At 39.1% G+C, this 19,510-nt stretch overlaps 1 protein-coding gene across 1 annotated transcript in view; it reads left to right on the forward strand.

The window, feature by feature from the left end:
• The window catches only part of ninj1 (ninjurin 1), a 58,219-nt gene that overhangs the window by 29,893 nt on the left and 8,816 nt on the right, over positions 1–19,510 (forward strand). Inside the window, exon 2 of the mRNA XM_048606769.1 lies at positions 17,029–17,254. Within this exon, the coding sequence (XP_048462726.1) occupies positions 17,029–17,254 (226 nt within the window). The remainder of the gene's footprint in view (positions 1–17,028; positions 17,255–19,510) is intronic.

The following is a 19,510-nucleotide window of genomic DNA, read 5'->3' on the forward strand; positions in this document are numbered from 1 at the left end:
AATGTATGCGGAACAACAAACCAGCTCGGCGAGCCAACCAACCTCAAATGATTTATTACTGGCTAAATGCACCATTGATGTGGGTCTGAGACACGGATCCAGGAAAACCTTGCCATTGATCTTTTGAATGTTCTAAATGGGACAGTCTCATTCAGCCAGGAAAGGGATGGGATGATTCCTGGGATGGCAGAACTGATGTATGAAGAGAAACTGGATTGGTTACGACTATATTCACTGGAGTTTAGAAGAATGAGGGAGGAATCTCATTGAAACCTATAAAGTTCGAACAGAACTAGGGGTTTGATGCATGAAGGATGTTCTCAATGACAGGGGAATCCAGAACTGGGAGTCACAGTCTAAGGATACAGGGTAGGACATTTAGGACTGAGATGTGGAGAAACCTCCAGAGAGTGGTGAGCCTACGGAATTTGCTACCACAGAAAACAGTTGAGGCCAAAACATTGAATGTTTCCAAGGAGGAGTTGGATATAGCACTAATGACTAAAGGATGAAAGGGTATGGAGAGAAAGCAGGAAGATGCTATTGAGTTGGATAATCATCCATGATCAAAGTGAATGGCAAAGCAGATTTGAAGGGCCAAATGGCCTAATCCAGCTCCTATTTTCTATGTTGATTGAGAGTTAATGATTGAGGTTAAGAGACAAAATACCCACTTCTCTTGTAACCTCAGCTGGATGGCAGCTGGGTGTGGAACTTCTATTGAATTAACCTGACATCAGCTAGGATCTCTGGAAGTGGAAACAGAATAATCAGCAAGTAATGCTGCTCCTGAAGGTTGTCTCATGATTCTTCCTGGCAAGTAGGAGTGTGGATATCAGCTGAGAAAGCATTACATGGAGCTGTGATGTCCTACATGCTTGCTGATAGCTACCATGTAGGTTCACTGCAGGACTATCATTGATTATTAAGCTAGTGTCCACAGAACCATTCTCCAGAAAGGTATAGGTGCGATTCGGAGAGCTTGGGAAGAAATTGAGGAAGAGGAATAAAGCAGCTCTGTATTTATTGTTGATGTCCAATGCTTTTTTCCTGTGTTGAATTGCTGGCTAATATTAGTTTAGGTTACAGAGATTGGTTCACATGTGAACCAAACTTCCTGAGGAAGTGGTGGATGCGGGTATAGCTACGACATTTAAAAGACACTTAGATAAGTACATGAATAGGAAAGTTTTGTCGGGACATGGGCTAGGAGCAGGCAGGTGAGACTAATTTAGTTTGGGATTATGTTCGGCATGGACAGTTTGGACCAAAGGGTCTGTTTCCGTGCTATATGACTCTTAAAAACAGAAATTGCGAGAGAAAGTCAGCAGGAAAGCAGTTAAGTTTTATATTGAGTTCATAAAATAAAAGATTCAACCCAGTCTATCAAGAAACACTTATTCCTTGTAGATTATATTGAGATTGAGTGGCAAATTTACTTTCTTCCAGAGGATGAACTGACATGGGGTTTTTATGTAAATCAGTTGGATAACTACATCAGTTCAAGGTCTAGAACATTCAGGTTTTAGATCAGAATACTATGTTAGCATCTTCACAGGGATAAAACATTTTAAAATAGAGCGTCAGTTGCAATAGCAAGGCTTATAGAGAGATAAAACAAAGTATCAGCAAAATTAACCGTTCTGTTCGACTGACACATTTTGAAGTTGAGAATAATTTCCTTGTCAGGCTTGCTTTGTAGCAACAAGGGATAATGTTTCTCAGTAGTAACCGAATTCACTGGTGATGTCAATGGTTCATTCCAACTCATTGTACAGTTTTCAATACTTTTGTTCTCTTATTTCTTCATTAATGGAACTTGTATAGTGATAAAACAGGAATGGCTGAAAGATCTGTTACAATCTCTGTCAAGATTTCTAATGTTTCAGAGATAAAATTCATACTTTCAGTAAATATTTGAAAAGGATGACAAGATGTTTTAAAATTCTAAAACTCTTACTGTGACAAATAGCTAAAAGTGCTATTGACTACACACTATTTTCTTTTTTGTAGTCAATTTAAACTAGAAAAAGGAATGTTTCCCTTTCATGCTTAACACACATTGGACTCCCCATGGAATTACAGTTCTTTTAGCAAACAGTCCACAGTTTCTCCCAGCAATGGGTTCCTGAATCGCCGTTTTGCTTAATTGTGACTGTTGATGGCCACTTGCAGAGCTCTCCTCCATTTCAGTGAGCTCCTTATAAATGTGCCACATTAATCTCAGAATTCTTAGATGACTGCAGGATGTATCACTTTGAATAGAGACTGTCTTCCCCTTGCATCCAGCTGGGGAAACTGTATTTTTAAAGCCTGTTCTCTCTGCAGACTGCACCACAGAACTGTTGTCTGCCTGAGAGATTCATTGATTTTAAGGAAGATTGTGACCTAATCTCAAAATAGTTTTCTCTGGTATCTCCCCCATGGTAATGTGAAACACATTAACCTTGCTTCCAGACAGACATACTGACTATCTATTCTCGACTCCAACTCTTTATCATCTTTGAAGTAAATGGACAATATACAGCACAACTGTTTTCAATCCAATACCTTCAGCATATTTCTGACACTTTGGAAGATATACTTGTGAACTCAGTTATCATTGTTTCCTAACGTAAATGCTTTACACTTTCTTTTCAATAAAAAATTCTGAGTATTCCATTGCTCTGTACCAATCAAACCAACCAGAAACACTGTTCAGCAGACTTCAAATTAAATGAATTTCTTAATTTATCCGAAAATTAAAGATACAGTTCTAGAACAACATATAAACCTTATAAACCTTAGAATGATCGCACTGCAATTTGTGGGATGGAAGTACTTCACCTTGATTAGAGTGTACTTCCTGTGGGTTGACTGCTCTGCCTACACTGGAGATACTGCATCCTTCAATGTTGAGAATATTTCCAGCCATGGATGGATTCCATGTGCTAACAAGACTGAAAGAAGAGATTTGCTATGCTAGTTTTCAACTAGGCTGGCATATAGGCCATATACATTTTTCCTTTGTTCCCAGTGGCACTTCAGAGGCCTTATGCCCTGTGGTTTCAACCGCCAATTCCTAAGTATGAAACACCTAACAGACACCCCCTGAGCTTGGCTTCTGAAGATTGCAAATGGCAAAAAATGTCACAAGAGGTTATATTTCCCACATTTGTATGTTGTTACCATATGTTTGCTCACTTTGTGTGAATATGTTGTGACCTGATGAAAATGGTGGAGATGCCTGAAAGTATCTATTTAAATGGAGAGAAATTGCAAAACTCTGTGGTACAGATAGATCTCGGGGTCCAACACATGGATCATAAAAAAAAAGCATGCAGGTGCAGCAAGTGATCTTAGACAACAAATCAAATGTTGTTGCTTAATGCAAGGGCAATGAACTATAAAAGTAGGAACATTTGCTACAGTTGTAGAGGGCATCTGTACCATGCAAAGTTTTTGCCACCTTAGTTAAGAAAGGACATAATTGCATTGGCAGTAGTTGAGTGAAAGTTCTCACAACAGACTCTAAGGATGAAGTTATCATCTTATAAGACCCTAGGAAATATAAACAGGAGTAGACCATTCAGCCCTTCGAGCCTAGTCTGCCATTCAATAGGATCATGGCTGAGGAAAGATGGCTATGTATTCATTGGAATTTAGAAGAATGAAAGACAAATTTATTGAAACGTAAGACCTTGAGGGGACTTGACAAGGTGGATGATGGAAGGACGGCCCCCCTTATGTGAAAGATTAGAGCTAATGGACTCAGTTTAAAAGTAAGGGATCATAGAATTATAGAGGTCTACATCACAGAAAAAAGGCCCTTTGACCAATCGTCCCTTTGACCTTCTCAAAAACAAGCACCTAACTATTCTATATCCATTTTCCAGCACTTGGCCCGTGGTGTTGTATGCCTTGGCATTGCAAGTGCACATCTAAACACATCTTAAATGTTATAAGAGTTTTTGTCTTCCCTTACGGGCAGTGAGTTCTGGATTCCTACCGCCCTCTGGATGAAAAATATTTTCCTCATATCCCCTCTAAACCTCCTGCCCATTACCTTAAACGGGAGTGGGTCTCCCACAAATGATTGCATTGAGGAGAATATTTTTTCTTTCAAAGTTTGAGACCCTTCGCCATAAAGTGTTGGAAATAGAATGTTGGGGCATCATGGCAGCTCAGTGGTTAGCACTGCTGCCTCACAGTGCCAGGGACCCAGATTCAATTCCAGCCTCAGGTGACTGTCTGTGTGGAGTTTGCATATTCTCCCCACGTCTGCGTGGGTTTCCTCCGGGTGCTCTGTTTCCTCCCACAGACCAAAGATGTGCGGGCTAAATGGATTGGCCATGTTAAATTGCCCGTGGTGTCCAGGGATGTTTGGGTTAGACATGGGGAAATACAGAGGTAGGGGAATGAGTCAGGGTGGGATGCTCTTCGGAGAGGTGATGTGGACCTGTTGGGCCGAATGGCCTGTTTTCACACTGCAGGGATTCCATGATAGAGTCATCACGTCATAGCAATGTACAGCACAGAAAAGGCCCGTTGGCCCATTGAGCCTGTGCCAGTCAAAAGCAAGCACCTAACTATTCTAATCCCCTTTCCCAGCACTTAACCCATAGCCTTGTATGCCTTGGCTTCACAAATGCGCATCTAAATACTCCATGAATATTTTCAAGACAGTGTGGTTTATTAATCCCTGCTGATGTTATTATCAGATAAGTGAAATCCCAGACAGAAACTTGGCTTGATAGATTACACTTTGAATTGTTTTTGTTTAAATAATGGTGTCTCACTGAAACATAAGCACTCAATTCTGCAGATTTTGCTTTAGACAGAAAAAAAAATTTATTAACAAAAGGAAATTATGATAAAATCAAATATACCAAACTATCTACTTACAATACAAATTCAAAGACTTTAAACAGTAAACATATAATCCCATTAATCTTAAAACACTCCTTCATAAAATGAAAAGAAAAACAATAGCTTTTGTATGGTACCTAAAACACACCCCTGGTACTGTACCCAAAGCACCATTCATACAATACTCATACCGGAGTCCTTGCATCAAATACCTTAGTAGTCTAAGTCACTTGTGACTTCAATTTTTAGACTAGAGTTGCAGGTAACTTCTTCCTGGAGTTAACATACCCCCAAGCTTAAATCTACTCAGCTTTAAGTAACTTCTTCTGGCTTTTATCCCACACTACTGTCCAGAGATCAGCACTAACTCTCCACTCCAAAGTGACCTAGTTCATTATATATCCATCCCTTCTCAGGAGCACAGACTTATATTGCCATCCTATTCCAAAGTCTTCATAGGACTGCCCAAAACTCAAAGTAAAACTAAAACCAAAAGTCTCCCCTCCAAACCATGAGTGTTTCCCTAAAGCTCAAAAAAAGTAATCAAAGTCTCAAACAAAGTCTCATTATTATTTTAAAGGAAATCGCATTGGCTACAGAAATAATTATGAGTTAATTTTTAACAACATGTTACTAACTCAAAAACTAGAAACCCAAATTTACAATAAATAATGTTAAATATATATCATATCTTCATTTAATGCCTTCGTAGAAGCATACCAAAGAACTGGCCTCAGCTTCAACCTCAAGAACTTAAATCCTTTACCAACCCATCTCAGGTCAAATTCTAGGCCATTCCTCCATTGGAATCAGAGAAGAAATTCATCCAAACATAGAACATTTCCCTTACCCAGGAAGCTACCTCTCATTCAAGGCTAATATTGATGCAGAGATTCAACATCTTATCCAATCTGCAAGCACTGCCTTCAGACACCTATGGATGAGAGTCTTCAACGACTGTGACATCTGTGTTAACACTAAGACCCTTGAGAAGAAGGCAGTCATTCTTCCAACTCTGAAACTTGGACTACGTATAGACGCCAACTCAAGGCTATGAAGAAGTACCATCAACGTTGTTTGAGATGGATTTTTTGCATCAGCTGGGTGGACAGATGTACGAACATCAGAATCCTTGAAGCAGCCAATAACACCCAGCATCGAGACCATGATAACCTGAAACCAACACCGCTGAGCTGGCCGCATGCTTGTGGTATCTGAGTTCTCACTGCCAAAGCAAATCTTCGCCAAGCTCAAGAAAGGCAGTTGAATGAGATGATGATAAAGGAAACATTTCAAAGATTTCCTGAAGGCTTCCCTCAAGAAATGCAACATAGATGTCAACACATAGTCAACCCTCATGCAGAAGAAACTGACTTGGAGGAAGCTCCGGTATGAAGCAATAGAATCATCAAATCCCTACAGTGTGGAAACAGGCCCTTCAGCCCAACAAGTCCACACTGCCCCTCAGAGCATCCCACCCAGACCCATTCCCCTATAACCCACCTAATCTACACATCCCTGAACAGTATGGGTAATTCAGCATGGCCAATCCACCTAGCCTGCACATCTTTGGACTGTGGGAGGAAACCGGAGCACCTGAAGGAAACCCACGCAGACATGGGGAGAATGTGCAAACTCCACACAGACAGTCACCCAAGGGTGGAATCGAACCCGGCCCCTGGCGCTGTGAGGCAGCAGTGCTAACCACTGAGCCACCAAGCTGTTCTTTTGAGAGTGCCAGCGACAAAAGGAAGTATGGAAAAGGAACTGGAGAAAGAAATGCCAAAGATTTCAAGGCCAAGGAACAATTCCATCTTCTAGAAACATCTTCCAAATGTATGGTCTGAGATGTGGCTTGAGGATTGAGTGCTCATCTGCCATACGAGGATCCACAGAACTGATGACACAGAATTTCCGAGATGGACAATTACATGTGTCAATGAGCGGTTACTGATATTTTTCACACGATTTACATTACAGTGGATATATTCTTGATTAATAAAGGGGTCACAAAGTTTATTGGAGGTCAGCATGAATGTGGAGTTTAGACCATAATCACATCAGCCACTACCTTATCAAATGGTGGAGTAGGTTCAAGTGGCCAAATATTCTCATGTTTGTATGTATGTTTGTAAGTGAACTTGAGTAGCTTACTGTTTCTGTTTCTGTTAGAACTATTTAAAAAAAATTTGTTGTATAATGGGTGGTTGTGGTTGGATTTGGAAGAGAGACAGACAGATGCCTCTGCTCTCAAATCATATTTTGGGAAAAGCCCTCTGATAGCCCTACTTGTAAATGTCAATGCTTAACAATCTAAGCAATAAAAGTTTGTAACTTTGTTCCATTGTGAAGAAAAAAACCTCTTTGTTTTTGGATTCAGTACAGTCTAAAGTTATACAGATGAATGAATATAGCAGTTTATTTGCTACCAAAATTACTCTTACATCACTGCAGAAATTTGGCAAGACATTTTTTTTATAAGGAAATGCTTCAGACAAGTCATGTGTATCAAATGAGCTGCTGCAGTTTCACATCAGTATTAAATCATAGAAATGGGCTAGAGTTAGTTGTCTTGTTTCCTTTGTTTTGAAATATGTACAAAGGCTTAACCATTGGCTGGCAATGAAGGGTTGCTGGGATAGATGTTGTGCTGTGAGATCTGTTACATGCTTGTGGATACTTCAGTGTAATTTCACCCAAGTCATACTGAACTTCCAGCTACAGCTAATGTAAATGTTGATGGATGTGGATACTCATCACAGTATACAAATAAATGAGATTCTGCTGCGTATAAAATATGATTCTCATTGTTGTATTTTATTTAAGCTACTTAATCTCCCAATGCATTTGTTCATGGAACACTTGTGCAGCTTTATCTTGGTGAAACTCTGCCTATTTATCTTTCATCTGTAATCTTTCTGCCCTTTCTTACAACTTTTCTCTCTCTTTTAAAGCTTTACCACATTTGTCATTGATTATTTTTCACTCTGAAGCAAATGCTGCTTAAATACAACTTCTCAATGCCCTAGTCTTGTTTATTCTGTCTTTGCATGTGTTTCAAATTTTATTTTCTATTTTGAGGAGGTATTACAATATCCCAATAAATATTGTGTGCCTATGTTTACAGCTTTTTTTAACTTCCGTGTGTACTGGATTAAGTAGCTACAGCAGGAGCATAATGTTTCTCTGCCCTTCAAGGGGGGCTTTGTTTTTTTCCCTTTATTAATTAACAGGATGAGGGTGTCCCTGCTAGGCAGCATTTATTGCCCATCCCTAATTGCCCAAGGGGCAGTTAAGAGTCAACCACATTGCTGTGGGTCTGGAGTCACATGTCGGCCAGATCAGGTAAGGATGGCCGTTTCCTTCCCTAAAGGGCATTAGTGAACCAGATGGGTTTTTCCTGACAATTGACAATGCATTCGTGGTCATCATTAGATTCTTAATTCCAGATATTATGTTGAATTCAAATTCCACCATCTGCCGTGGCAGGATTCGAACCCGTGCCACCAGAATGTTATCTGGGTCTCTGGATTAACAGTCCAGCAATAATACCGCTAGGCCATTACCTCCCCAGTAAATTGCTTATAAATGCAATGTAAATTGCTTATAAACAATTTGATCTCACTGAAGCCTGGTACTGTTTCCATCTTTGGCAATTAGATGAAGAGAACCATCCGTATAATGTTAAACTATTGTTAATATTTACTTTATTTACATTTCAAGTCTATGAATATAACAGAAACATAGTGGGAGTTAACAGATACTAACAATAATCAAATATTCATGATAGCATTAGAATTTAAAGTGACCTCATTTCTTTTGGGCCTGTTGCTAATAGAAACTCAAGACACTTGTTAAAGATAGTCCGAATGTTCAGAATTCTTAAGCAAGTGAATGCATAAAGCAAAAAGATATAAATTTCACAGCTGAAGTCCTGAGTGCATAGCTTCCATTATATACAAAGTAACAGAAAAGATGGATACACAAGAATAACTACATTCTAGAATTGGTGTCCGTTGTTTTAAGATGAGAGATGAGGATTTTGAGTATTACGAAGTAGAACTTTATTTGTTTTTTGGATCCAGTGAAAATATCAAATAGACCACATAGGCTTGTGCCCACTGAGGGTTGAAGTTGTTTAAACTCATGCAGTTTATTTCATTCAGGAAGAGAAAGAGGGAAAGCTTGGACAAGAATTTAACCTGGAACATAAATGTAACTAATTGAGGGAAGAGGGAAAAGAAGTGTATCCCCTCACAATGTTTTTAGGCACAAATTATGCCTGTGTTTCCCCATTCCTCAAACTGGAAACTGCAGAATTGGCCCAAATATTCAACCCAAGATGGACAGGTGACAAGGTGGATTTGTACGCTACAGTTAATTATCTGAAAATTTGTCTTTAACTTAGCCAAATAAATAAGATGAAGGCCTTCTCTCTCTGCTTGCTTTCAGAGAGATATGAGAGACGATTGTTGGCTATCTAAACTAGTTTACCAGTAATGTGGAAGCTAACTGGTTTAATGTAGCCCTAATTAGTAAACTCACTGGATAACTGCTTTAGGAAATTAAATTGCCAGAAATCACAGAAAGGAATGGTTTTGTAAGTTTGGAGTTAGGACTCATTGTACCTAATTATTTTGTGCTTTCTTCAACACATTTTTACATTTTGTTAAATGGTAAGGACTAACATATTTTTAAAAACCAAAAAAACTCTGGATGGTGGAAATCAGAAACAAAAACAGAAATTGCTGAAAAGACCCAGCAGCACCCATGGAGAGAAACCAGATGCAATGCCTCGAGTCCAGTGACTCCACCCCCCAGAATCGATGGCAGCCTGGAAAAAGACGACTTTCATGCAAAAGATGGGGTGGGAGGAGGAGTTAAAGTGTATACAATAGGTGGAGATAGAGCCCAAAGAGAAAGAACAGTTGGACAGACAAAGGAATGAATAATGATCAGCCTGGGAGTATGAATAGCTATTAGTGGACACTGAGTGGCTAATGATGGGTTGTATGTAATAGCAGACCATGTGATAACAAGGCTTGGTGTGTGGGTGTTGGGGTAAGGACATGGGAGAAAGTGCCTCAAGTTGTAAAATTGTTGAGCTCGATATTGAGTCCAGAAGGCTGCAGAGTTTAAACTTATTTATAAAAATTTTAAAAATCCAAAAAAAAGTGAAAGCCTAATATGCATTAGCCAGAGCACATGTCATGCAGAACACTTTCATAGTATATTGTTTTGATGGAAACTCTGGACTCGAGAATTAGTTTTTCAATTTAAGTGTATTTAGCTTGACATGTTCTTGAATGTCCTTACCCCCTTTTATAAATGAAGTAAAATCTCCTATCAATAATACCTTAAAGGGTGTAAAGTTACAAGAATATAGGATTTCAATGTTTTTCTTTATTTGTTCATGGGATGTGGGCTTTGCTGATATGTCCAGTATGACCATTTCCAATCCCTAACTGCCCTCATGAAGGTGGTGGGTTGAGCTGCTAACACTGTTTGCGATGGAATGCCAGAATTTTGACCCAGCAAGAATGAAGGCGATATAGTTCCAAGCCAGGATGGTGCGTGACAGAAAGAGAAATTTCAGGTGGTGCTTACAAAGTCCTTCATACATGGGTCTAAAGCAGTAAATTCAGTATCACCAACAAACTGAGTGCATTAATCCTTTGAGAACCATAGCACAAGCAACTTTTCTTGCAAATAATCCATTAAATTAATTTATGAAAACTAGACAAGGCAACAATAAAGCTGAACTGTTGTTTTCTGGAAACTGAAAAATGTCATTACTTTCAGAGTTGTAGATAGTTTGCATTGCCTTTAACTTGAGTGAGGATTTAAGTAAATGATGAAAAACAAAATATTCTGACTGTCGATAATAACAGGAGGAATTTTCCCATGTTATTTTAAAGTGTGGAAGTAAGTGTGTTTTGTGGTGACAAACATGCCAACCCACTGACAAGATAACTCACCTGATTACCCTCCAGTCATCTCATCAACAGCTGATAAGTGAGTGAAGGTAAGTATCTCACCCTATCTCTAGCCTCAACATTGGTGACCCAGGTCGCCAGAACTGCTGGCCAATCTGAGGCCAGTAAATTCTGGGTCCTAAAGTCTACAATTCAAGGCCTATTTCTCAGAGGATCCTGGAAAGCAGTAAGATAAGTTATTTTTATCTTCTCGCCATGGAGTTTTTAGAGGGACTGCAAACAAAAAGGGGTGCCAATGGGAATTGGAGACAAGGGCAGTTGGATAACTTACAGAAGCCATCCCCTTACCCTCTCATCAGTTTCTTCCATTGCTCATCATTAGTTGGAAAATTAACCACCTTTCCTGCCTACTGAGAAGGCAGATGTCAGGTACGTGGCACGTAGAGTTCCATAAGCCACCATTAATCGACTTAAGGGCCTTACCTGCTGACATATTGAGGAAGTCCCCAGTGGCCATCTCAGCCAGCATTTAATTGCTGAGGGGTGAGTTCCTATTCAGAGCCAGCTCATCTCATTATTTCCCTTTTCTGCTACCTCCAAGAAGGAATTAATTCCATTCAACATATCTCCATTAAATTCACGACTAAACAGGCTGCTGTGTCATTGTGTAATATATTGGTTGTCATTTTACTGGAATAACAGTTTCTATTTGTGGCTATACTGGACATATTCCTGAAGTTAAATTTCAGTAAGCAACTTGAGTAAACTTCTTTGTTTGACCTGTGGCCGGATAAGATAACCTCAGACACCAGTAGGAAATTCCCACTTGTGTCAGTCTTTCCGTGGCTGGATTTCAACACAATTACAAATAACATTTCCTGGTCATTTCCATGAAAGAAACTGTCGCCCAAAGCAGTTTGCAGGTTCAGCAAAATTTAGTCAGGCAATCTACATTGTAGAAATTTTATATATTGGAAAGGGCGGGGTTGGTTGCAAGACTACGTTTGAATCTCGTGTCTTTCACTTATTTGTCCTGTCAGTTTTGCTGCCATTAGCCCTACACTTTGGAACTTTTTTCCTTTTCCAAACAGATTGTATTCATTTTGTTTGGGAAAGTGGCACAGTCTAGCCCACATTAACTGTCCACAATATGACATGGTTCCTACTTTATCTGACCAAGATGTGAAAAACCATCCCCAATAATACATGGGGTGGAAATCAGTTAAAACCGGATTTTGGACTCTAATTTCCTTCCAATTACCTTCATTGGTAAAGCCATGAGTATGGATAATGGCATGGAATTGAGTGCATCTTACCAAGTTGTCCAGATCCTTGGAATACTTCTCTAGTAGGTTTATTTGTATAGATATTTTTCACTTGAAATGAGATATACCTCACCACTGGACCCCTGAGGAGTCCGACTCAACTGGTGGACTTTATGACCCAGGATCTGCTGGCCTCTGATTGACCAGCAGTTCTGGCAAACTGGGTCACCAGTGTTGAGGCTGGCGATAGGGGAATTACTGACCCTCACTCACTTATCAGCTATCAATGAGATGACTGGAGGGTTATCAGATGAGTTGTCGTCATTGGGGTTAGTCATTACTGAATACACTTACTTCCACTTAAAACAACATGGTAAAATTCCTCCTATTACTATTGACAGCCAGGATTGTTTGTTTTTACTCATTTATTTAAATCCTCACTCAAGTTAAAGGCAATCTAAAATATCTACAACTCTGAAAACAGCAATATTTAATTTTTTCAGTTCAGCCTTATTGTTACCTCTTTTAGTTTTAATCAATTTAATGGTTTATTTGAAAGACAAATTGCATTTATCTAAGGTTCGGAAAGGCTTAATGGGCTGACAGTGAATTCTCGCACCCAACTTATTGATTATTCTGAATTTATTGCTTTGGACACATGAACTGAGGAGTTGATAAGTATCACCTAGAAATTCTCCTTCAGTCACACACCATCCTGGCTTGGAACTATATTCCTTTTATTGCTAGGTCAAAACCCTGGAATTCCATTCTGTATAGTGGTGTGGGTTTAACTGCCCTGCATCAGGATGCCCCAGTCATCTCCACCATCTTCTAAAGGGCAATTAGGGATGGGAACTTTCAAATAAGCACAGGTCTTAGTGGAATTTCTGGTTCATTGGGACGTGTACAGTGCATGGTTAGGTTTAGCGTGTGTTCTTGGCTATTTCTGCCAGAGTGGAAGGTGCAGTTATGTGAAAAAGAAGTATTTTGTATATATCCTCAATTCAGACAAATGTGTATTCACACAAGTTGGAATAGAACAGCCCCAAGGTTTTCTATCCCACAAGGTTTAATGTAAGGAGCTGTGGTGTAAATTCTCCAACGTCTGAAAGCCACAATATACCTCGAAAGAAAAGCGCAGTTAGCTGGGTGAAACAGTGATACATTTTTACTTCTGTAACAATTTGTAATTGGAAGCCTAGTGAAACTGTGACAAAACACAGACATCTCCCTGAGGGGAAATTTCATTAAGAGTTTTATTGAGAATCTTATTGACACTCCAGCAGCCAGCTATGGGTAAACTTTGGAAAGTGTCATTCTATCTGGTATGGCACGCAAAGCTTCAGAAAATAAATGATGGAAGGAAATAGTAACACTTTGCATTAAAAGTTGTAATTTTCCTCACAATTTAGATTTAATTCCTATGTGTTAAAGGCTCCCACAGCAGTTTATTGCAATCATAATGTTGCTGATATTCTTTTGAGCCAATGACCACAAATATATCTCATGTACAGCAATAAATAAACAAATTATGATTTTGACTGACCATACTTTCAATATGTATAACTGACCTCACTGCTGAATGAAAAGTCAGCTGTTCTCCCGTAACGCTGTCAAAAGAATGAGGTCATAGAAGTGCAGAATGATAAAGATAGTCAAGCAAGCTCCTATGGCATAATAAGATCAGGGCAAGAGTTGTAAGAAGATACAACTGAGGTAGCTCAGGAACACAGCCTTTCAATACACTTTTCTCCTCGATCGCTATTGACCGTATCCAGGGAGCAACTCTCAATTCATCGACTTTCCAGGACAATCCATATCTTACTAGTTATATGCATTAAAACCTAAGTCATTAATGTGCTTAATCACATCCACACACAGGAAACAAAACAATTCTGCCATAATTTATTCTAACTGACATTGCTAATGGATTTATTATGAATTTGGTTGAATTATATGCTGTACCTCCATTTCCTCCTTTATGTCACTTCTTAAAACTTAACTGTTTGACCAAGTTATTGGTCATCTGTTCTAATATCCCCATATGTGGTTCACTTTGCTTGATAATGTCCTGTCAAGCATCTTGGATGTTTTATTATGTCAAACTACAAGTTGATGTTGTCATTAGTGGCAGGCACACTTTGACAATTTGGACTCAATAACATTGCTTTTGAAAATTGTTTGTACTAACTTGTAAACACCTTGGAAAATATGGATGCAAAAATTGTACTTTTATTCATGGAGCTTGATGATTTATTTACCAAGCTAACATTTTGATTTTCACTGTTTTCTGTATGTAGCCCTCCAAAACAACTCATACTTACTTCAAGGTTTAAAAGATCCAAGCTGAACACCATCAGATCAGTACTAAACTGTGTATAACTGGGTGAAAAGACCATAAGACCATAAGATATAGGAGTAAAATTAGGCCATTTGGCCCATCAGGTCTGCTTTGCCATTCAGTTACAGCTTAAAGTATTTATTTGATTTATTTATTGTCACATATCTAGGAAGATACAGTGAAAAGTGTTTTGTCGCCACATTCCAGCACCATTTTGAGTTACAAAAAGAATAAAAAGAAATTACATAAATAGAGTTCATCTTCCATGCAAGGGGTCTCCAAACACAGCTCCAGGGCTTCTGCAAGGTGTCCCGGGCCTCAAGGAGTCCCACTCCAGGTACAGCGATGACAGCCACACTTCAGGCATACTGCAGCCAGGAATCCCCACTCCGAGGACTGTATCCGCCACAGCCAGGAGTCTTCTCCGGGTCTACCACAGTTCCAGGCTCCTCCACTGCTGCAACTGAAGACACACTGAGTCCCTGAGTCCATGTTCCAGGCCTACTGTGGCCAGTAGTCTTCACTCCAGGCACCTCCACTGCTGCAACCAACACCTGCCATACTGCTCCAACTTCTCCACGACGTCAGAAGATGAAGAAAAGAGAAAGAGAAAGACAAGAAAGGAGAGAGAGAGAAAAAGGAAAAGATGTAGCCAGCCTGGAGTGAATGGGCTCAGGAGCCCAAACACTACCTATCGTGCTGGCATTGCCATCTTCAATTATGTTTCTGAACTCCATTCTCCTGTCTCCTCTCTGTAATCCTTGATCTCCTTAACAATTAAGGACCTAGCTCTCTCTTAAATACTCTCAATGACTTGACCTCCACAGCCCTCTCTGGCAATGAATTCCACAAATTGGCCACCCCCTAGCTGAAGAAATTCCTCCTCATCTCAGTTCTTAACAGTTGTTTCCTTACTCTAAGACTTGCCCTTGGGTCCTAGTTTCTCCTACCGTGGAAACATATTCTCCACATCCACTCTTTTCAGGTCTGTCAGTATGCTGTAAGTTTCAATCAGGTCCCCACTTATCCTTCTAAACCTCACTGAGTACAGATTTCTTGTATGACAAGCCCTTCATCCTCTATAATTGTCACATAATGTGCTGTAAAAGATTCTCAATGTTTCCTGATCTCAGACCAAGACAAACTAATACATTTGTTCATTACACACAAGATAACAAAATACTTCCTCAACAATTTGTTGTCCTGGCAAAAATATTGACCTAATGCGTGTAAGGGAATGGTTTGGCACTCAGTAAGATAGTTGATCCAATATTTGTATTTTGTCATAACAAATATTAGATGTATTTGATTTGATGTTTTTGTAATCGAAATATTACCATATTTAGTTTAAAATGTTGTGCTGAACAAAACATGATTTAAGAGGGTAAATTCATCTAGTCACCAGTAACTTATGGTTAAGTAAATTAACATCATGGAATAGTCCTTGAAAAAATGTAGGAACTTCTGGATATATTAGGCCAGGCAGCATCTGTGAAGAGAGAAACCAAGTTAGCCTTTCAGGTTGGTTTCCTTTCATACCTTAGAATGGTATTAAATATTTTCATGATTATGGATTAAAAAGATTTCAGTCATCATGTTTAAAATTTACACTTCTTGTGCTATTATAATATTAATTAAAATAATCTTTTTCCATTAACTGAAAAATGATAAAACATTGTAAGTATGTGTGTGACATGGAATTTAATTATAAACTTTAGATAAATTGGAAAACTCTTTAGTTCAAAAGATACAAATCCTAGACTTCTAAGAAAGGAAAGATTAAGTAATTGTAGGGAAAATCATAAAATATCTTAACAAATACTCTCCTATGACCTTGCTCAGAGGTAGCAAAAACCAACTGTACTCTGCAGATAAAACCATTATAAAAAGTGGGGAATAATTGCACCAGTAAGAGCAAATATAATTCCATCTCTATTTTAAAGTTGTACACTGTGTGATTATTTTTGCATATACTTTCATTTTATATTGTAGTATTTATAGGCAATGGGAACCAGAGCAGTACTATTGATTCCATGCACAAATTACTAGAGTTTCTCCAAAGTATTGGTGGAGGAGAGATGCAAAATTGAAGTGCCACTGAACCACCACTGATGGGATGGTATGATTATGATGTGACAAATTTGCATAGACAGTTTCCAATATAAATATGGAAGTATGATGGAAAAGGTTGATGTCAAATATTATAACAGGTTTTATTTTTAGATTAGAAGTGTACATAGATGTAAAATGTTCGAAAATATTGTGGTTGTATAACAAGTCTCAAATTCCATTTGGTAGTGCTCCTGTAAAACTCTTCTGGATATTTTACCATTTTAAAAGTGTGACAGAAGTTATTGCTATTACTGTCTTTCTGGCAAGTACAGTTTGTCAATTAACACTAATAAAAATTGCTTTGGAAATGATTTATAATTTAAGTAGTAATGGCCCTTCAGTGTCCATTGCACAAATCTGAATCAAAGTCTCTTGTTCTTTGGACAATGTTCTGCAGAGAAAAGCTTTATCAGGCTGCATTATACCAGTCAGATCTTTGGGAATTACAGTCAAACAACATGAAAGTTGAAGTCTTCTCTGTGCCACAGACCTAATTTTGTCCTCAACGTATTTTTCCTCACAACAGAATCCGCGTAGGAGGCGAAGACAGTCCATCAACTTCAATCACTATGCCAACAAGAAGAGTGCAGCAGAAAGCATGCTGGATATTGCCTTGCTGATGGCCAATGCATCGCAGCTCAAAGCCGTGGTCGATCAAGGGCCTAACTTCAACTACTATATACCACTCATCATTCTCATTAGCCTCTCACTTATATTTCAGTTAGTTGTGGGTATCTTACTGATATTCATTGGTGAGTTAAATATTGAGTTATATTAAGATAATTATGTTTTTGTATTGTCAAAGTGAATGAACAGACCAATTGTCCGTTATTACTAATCCACGTATATTCTTCGTGTATCGAATTGCAGTATAGGATAATGGTACAAGAGAAATTACAGAAATGTGTGAATTAATTGTTTTTAACATACTTTGTGAAAAAAAGAGAGACAGCATTTTTACCACAAATTTCCAGCCAAATATTGGTTTGGTTACAGTTAGGTCTAAATTAGCTTGTTTTGGAGCTATGCTGTGAAATTCTAATGCATTCAAATTTTCAACCCTTCACAAATTTTTCTTTCCTCAAGTCAGTAATTTTTATGGGCACTGAGACTTAACTCAGTGATAGCATTCCTGCCTTGGACTCAGAAGGTACAGGATTCAAACCCCATATCCAACAGTTCTTCTGAGCGAAGCCGAGAGCTCTGGTTCTGAATTCCACATGATCAATAAGAGGAAAGCTCGTGCTTACTGTTTGTGTTTCCTCACCACCTCTGTCCATTCCCAATGCGTGGCTTGGGCAAGCTCATTAAATCTTCAGTCATGCAGGACTAACCATTCCAAAAGCTAGTCTAAAAGATTTTCATAACTGTAGAAGATTCAAGTCACATTCACATTACAGCCTGTCAATTTTTGAATCCTTCCATGCCTTTACAAATTCTTCAAGGGGAGAGCACAAAGATACAAGAAGTACAAAGATACAAGTGCCTGCTCATTTCATGTGAACTGTAGTCCTGCACCTTGACCAGTTTTGACGTAAACTCATTTTACTCGAGCACTATACTTGTGAAACAAACAAATGGGTCAGAGTGAACTTGCAATTTAATGCAATTTTATTCACAAAATACACGAAAGACACAAACGGACCATATGGCCAAATATTATCTAAAACCCTTACCTTTCCCAATAAACTTCCCAATTCTTTCTTACTCTACCAAATGCAATGTTAAGTCTTGTTGCAATCCTTATCTAAACTACTTCTGGATACCAGACTGGGGGTCCAGGTAATAGATGAGCATTTGAACTTGGCCAGGCTGTGTAGTCAGCTGTGATCAACTTGGTGAAGGTTGGTCTTGCACATGGTCATTTTCTCTGTCTCTCTCCAAGTGGTCAGAGAATGTTCTCTTACCGTCAGCCAATTGATCTTCAGTCATGCAGGACTAACCATTCCAAAAGCTAGTCTAAAAGATTTTCATAACTGAAGAAGATTCAAGTCATATTCACGTCACAGCCTGTCAATTTTTGAATCCTTCCATGCCTTTACAAATTCTTCAAAGGGAGAGCACAAAGATACAAAAAATACAAAGTCACAGTGTCCAGTGGGATTCCCGGTGTGTCAAGGGCGCACCCCCTGTCCATACATGGTCATGGCGGGAATCTAGGGCACTGGTTAGAGTGCCTGCTGTACTCCAATACACAAACCAGGATTGTCCTCACCCACCTGTGTCTTGTGCAGATGCTTTGTGCTTGACCTGTCCTGAAAGTCCATCAGTTTTGGCTGCTGAAAGGTTGCCCACTCTGGTTTTGGGCCTAGCCATTCAGGCCCTAGGCTATCTGGCCACGTAGCACTGGCATGGTATTTGACCACTGAGACGTCACTACTGATCGATGCCTGATCGCTCAGCAGCGATCCCAATACCAGCAGGGAGATAGCAATGTGTTGGTAATGTAATCCAGAGGCCCAGGCAAATGCCTCGAGTGGGGAGAAGGGGTTCATGGATTCAGACCACTGCATGGCAACTGGTGCAAAATTCAGTTAATAAACTTGGAACATTTACTAGCCTCAACAATGATGACCATGACACTGTTGTTGAATGTTGTAAAAATCCATCTGGTTTACTCATGTCCTCCAGGAAGGAAATCTGCTGTCATATGTGACTCCAGATCCACAGCAATGTCGTTGACAATTCACTGTTCTCTGAAATGGTGCCACTCAAATCAAGGGCAATTAGAAAGGGGTAACAAATGCCCACATCCCATGAAATAAACTTAATAGGAATTGGGAACAGAATCCTTTCTGAATTGTTTTCCCTCAAACCCCTGAGGGCTGAAGCCAGTTTCTGTACTCTGGTGAGATCAGCTCGGAGTTGGTCTTCTGGTCTGCAGAGCTTGTAGCCATTATTCACTCAGTTACCCAGAGAAACCTCAATTCAATTGAAAAGGAGCTAAATAATTGCAGTTTTTATTGATGATGGTTGCATGATGAAGTTAAGGAAAGTTAAAAAAAAAA

The sequence above is a fragment of the Rhincodon typus genome, chromosome 16, assembly GCF_021869965.1.
Source record: "Rhincodon typus isolate 14 chromosome 16, sRhiTyp1.1, whole genome shotgun sequence".
NCBI lineage: Eukaryota > Metazoa > Chordata > Chondrichthyes > Orectolobiformes > Rhincodontidae > Rhincodon > Rhincodon typus.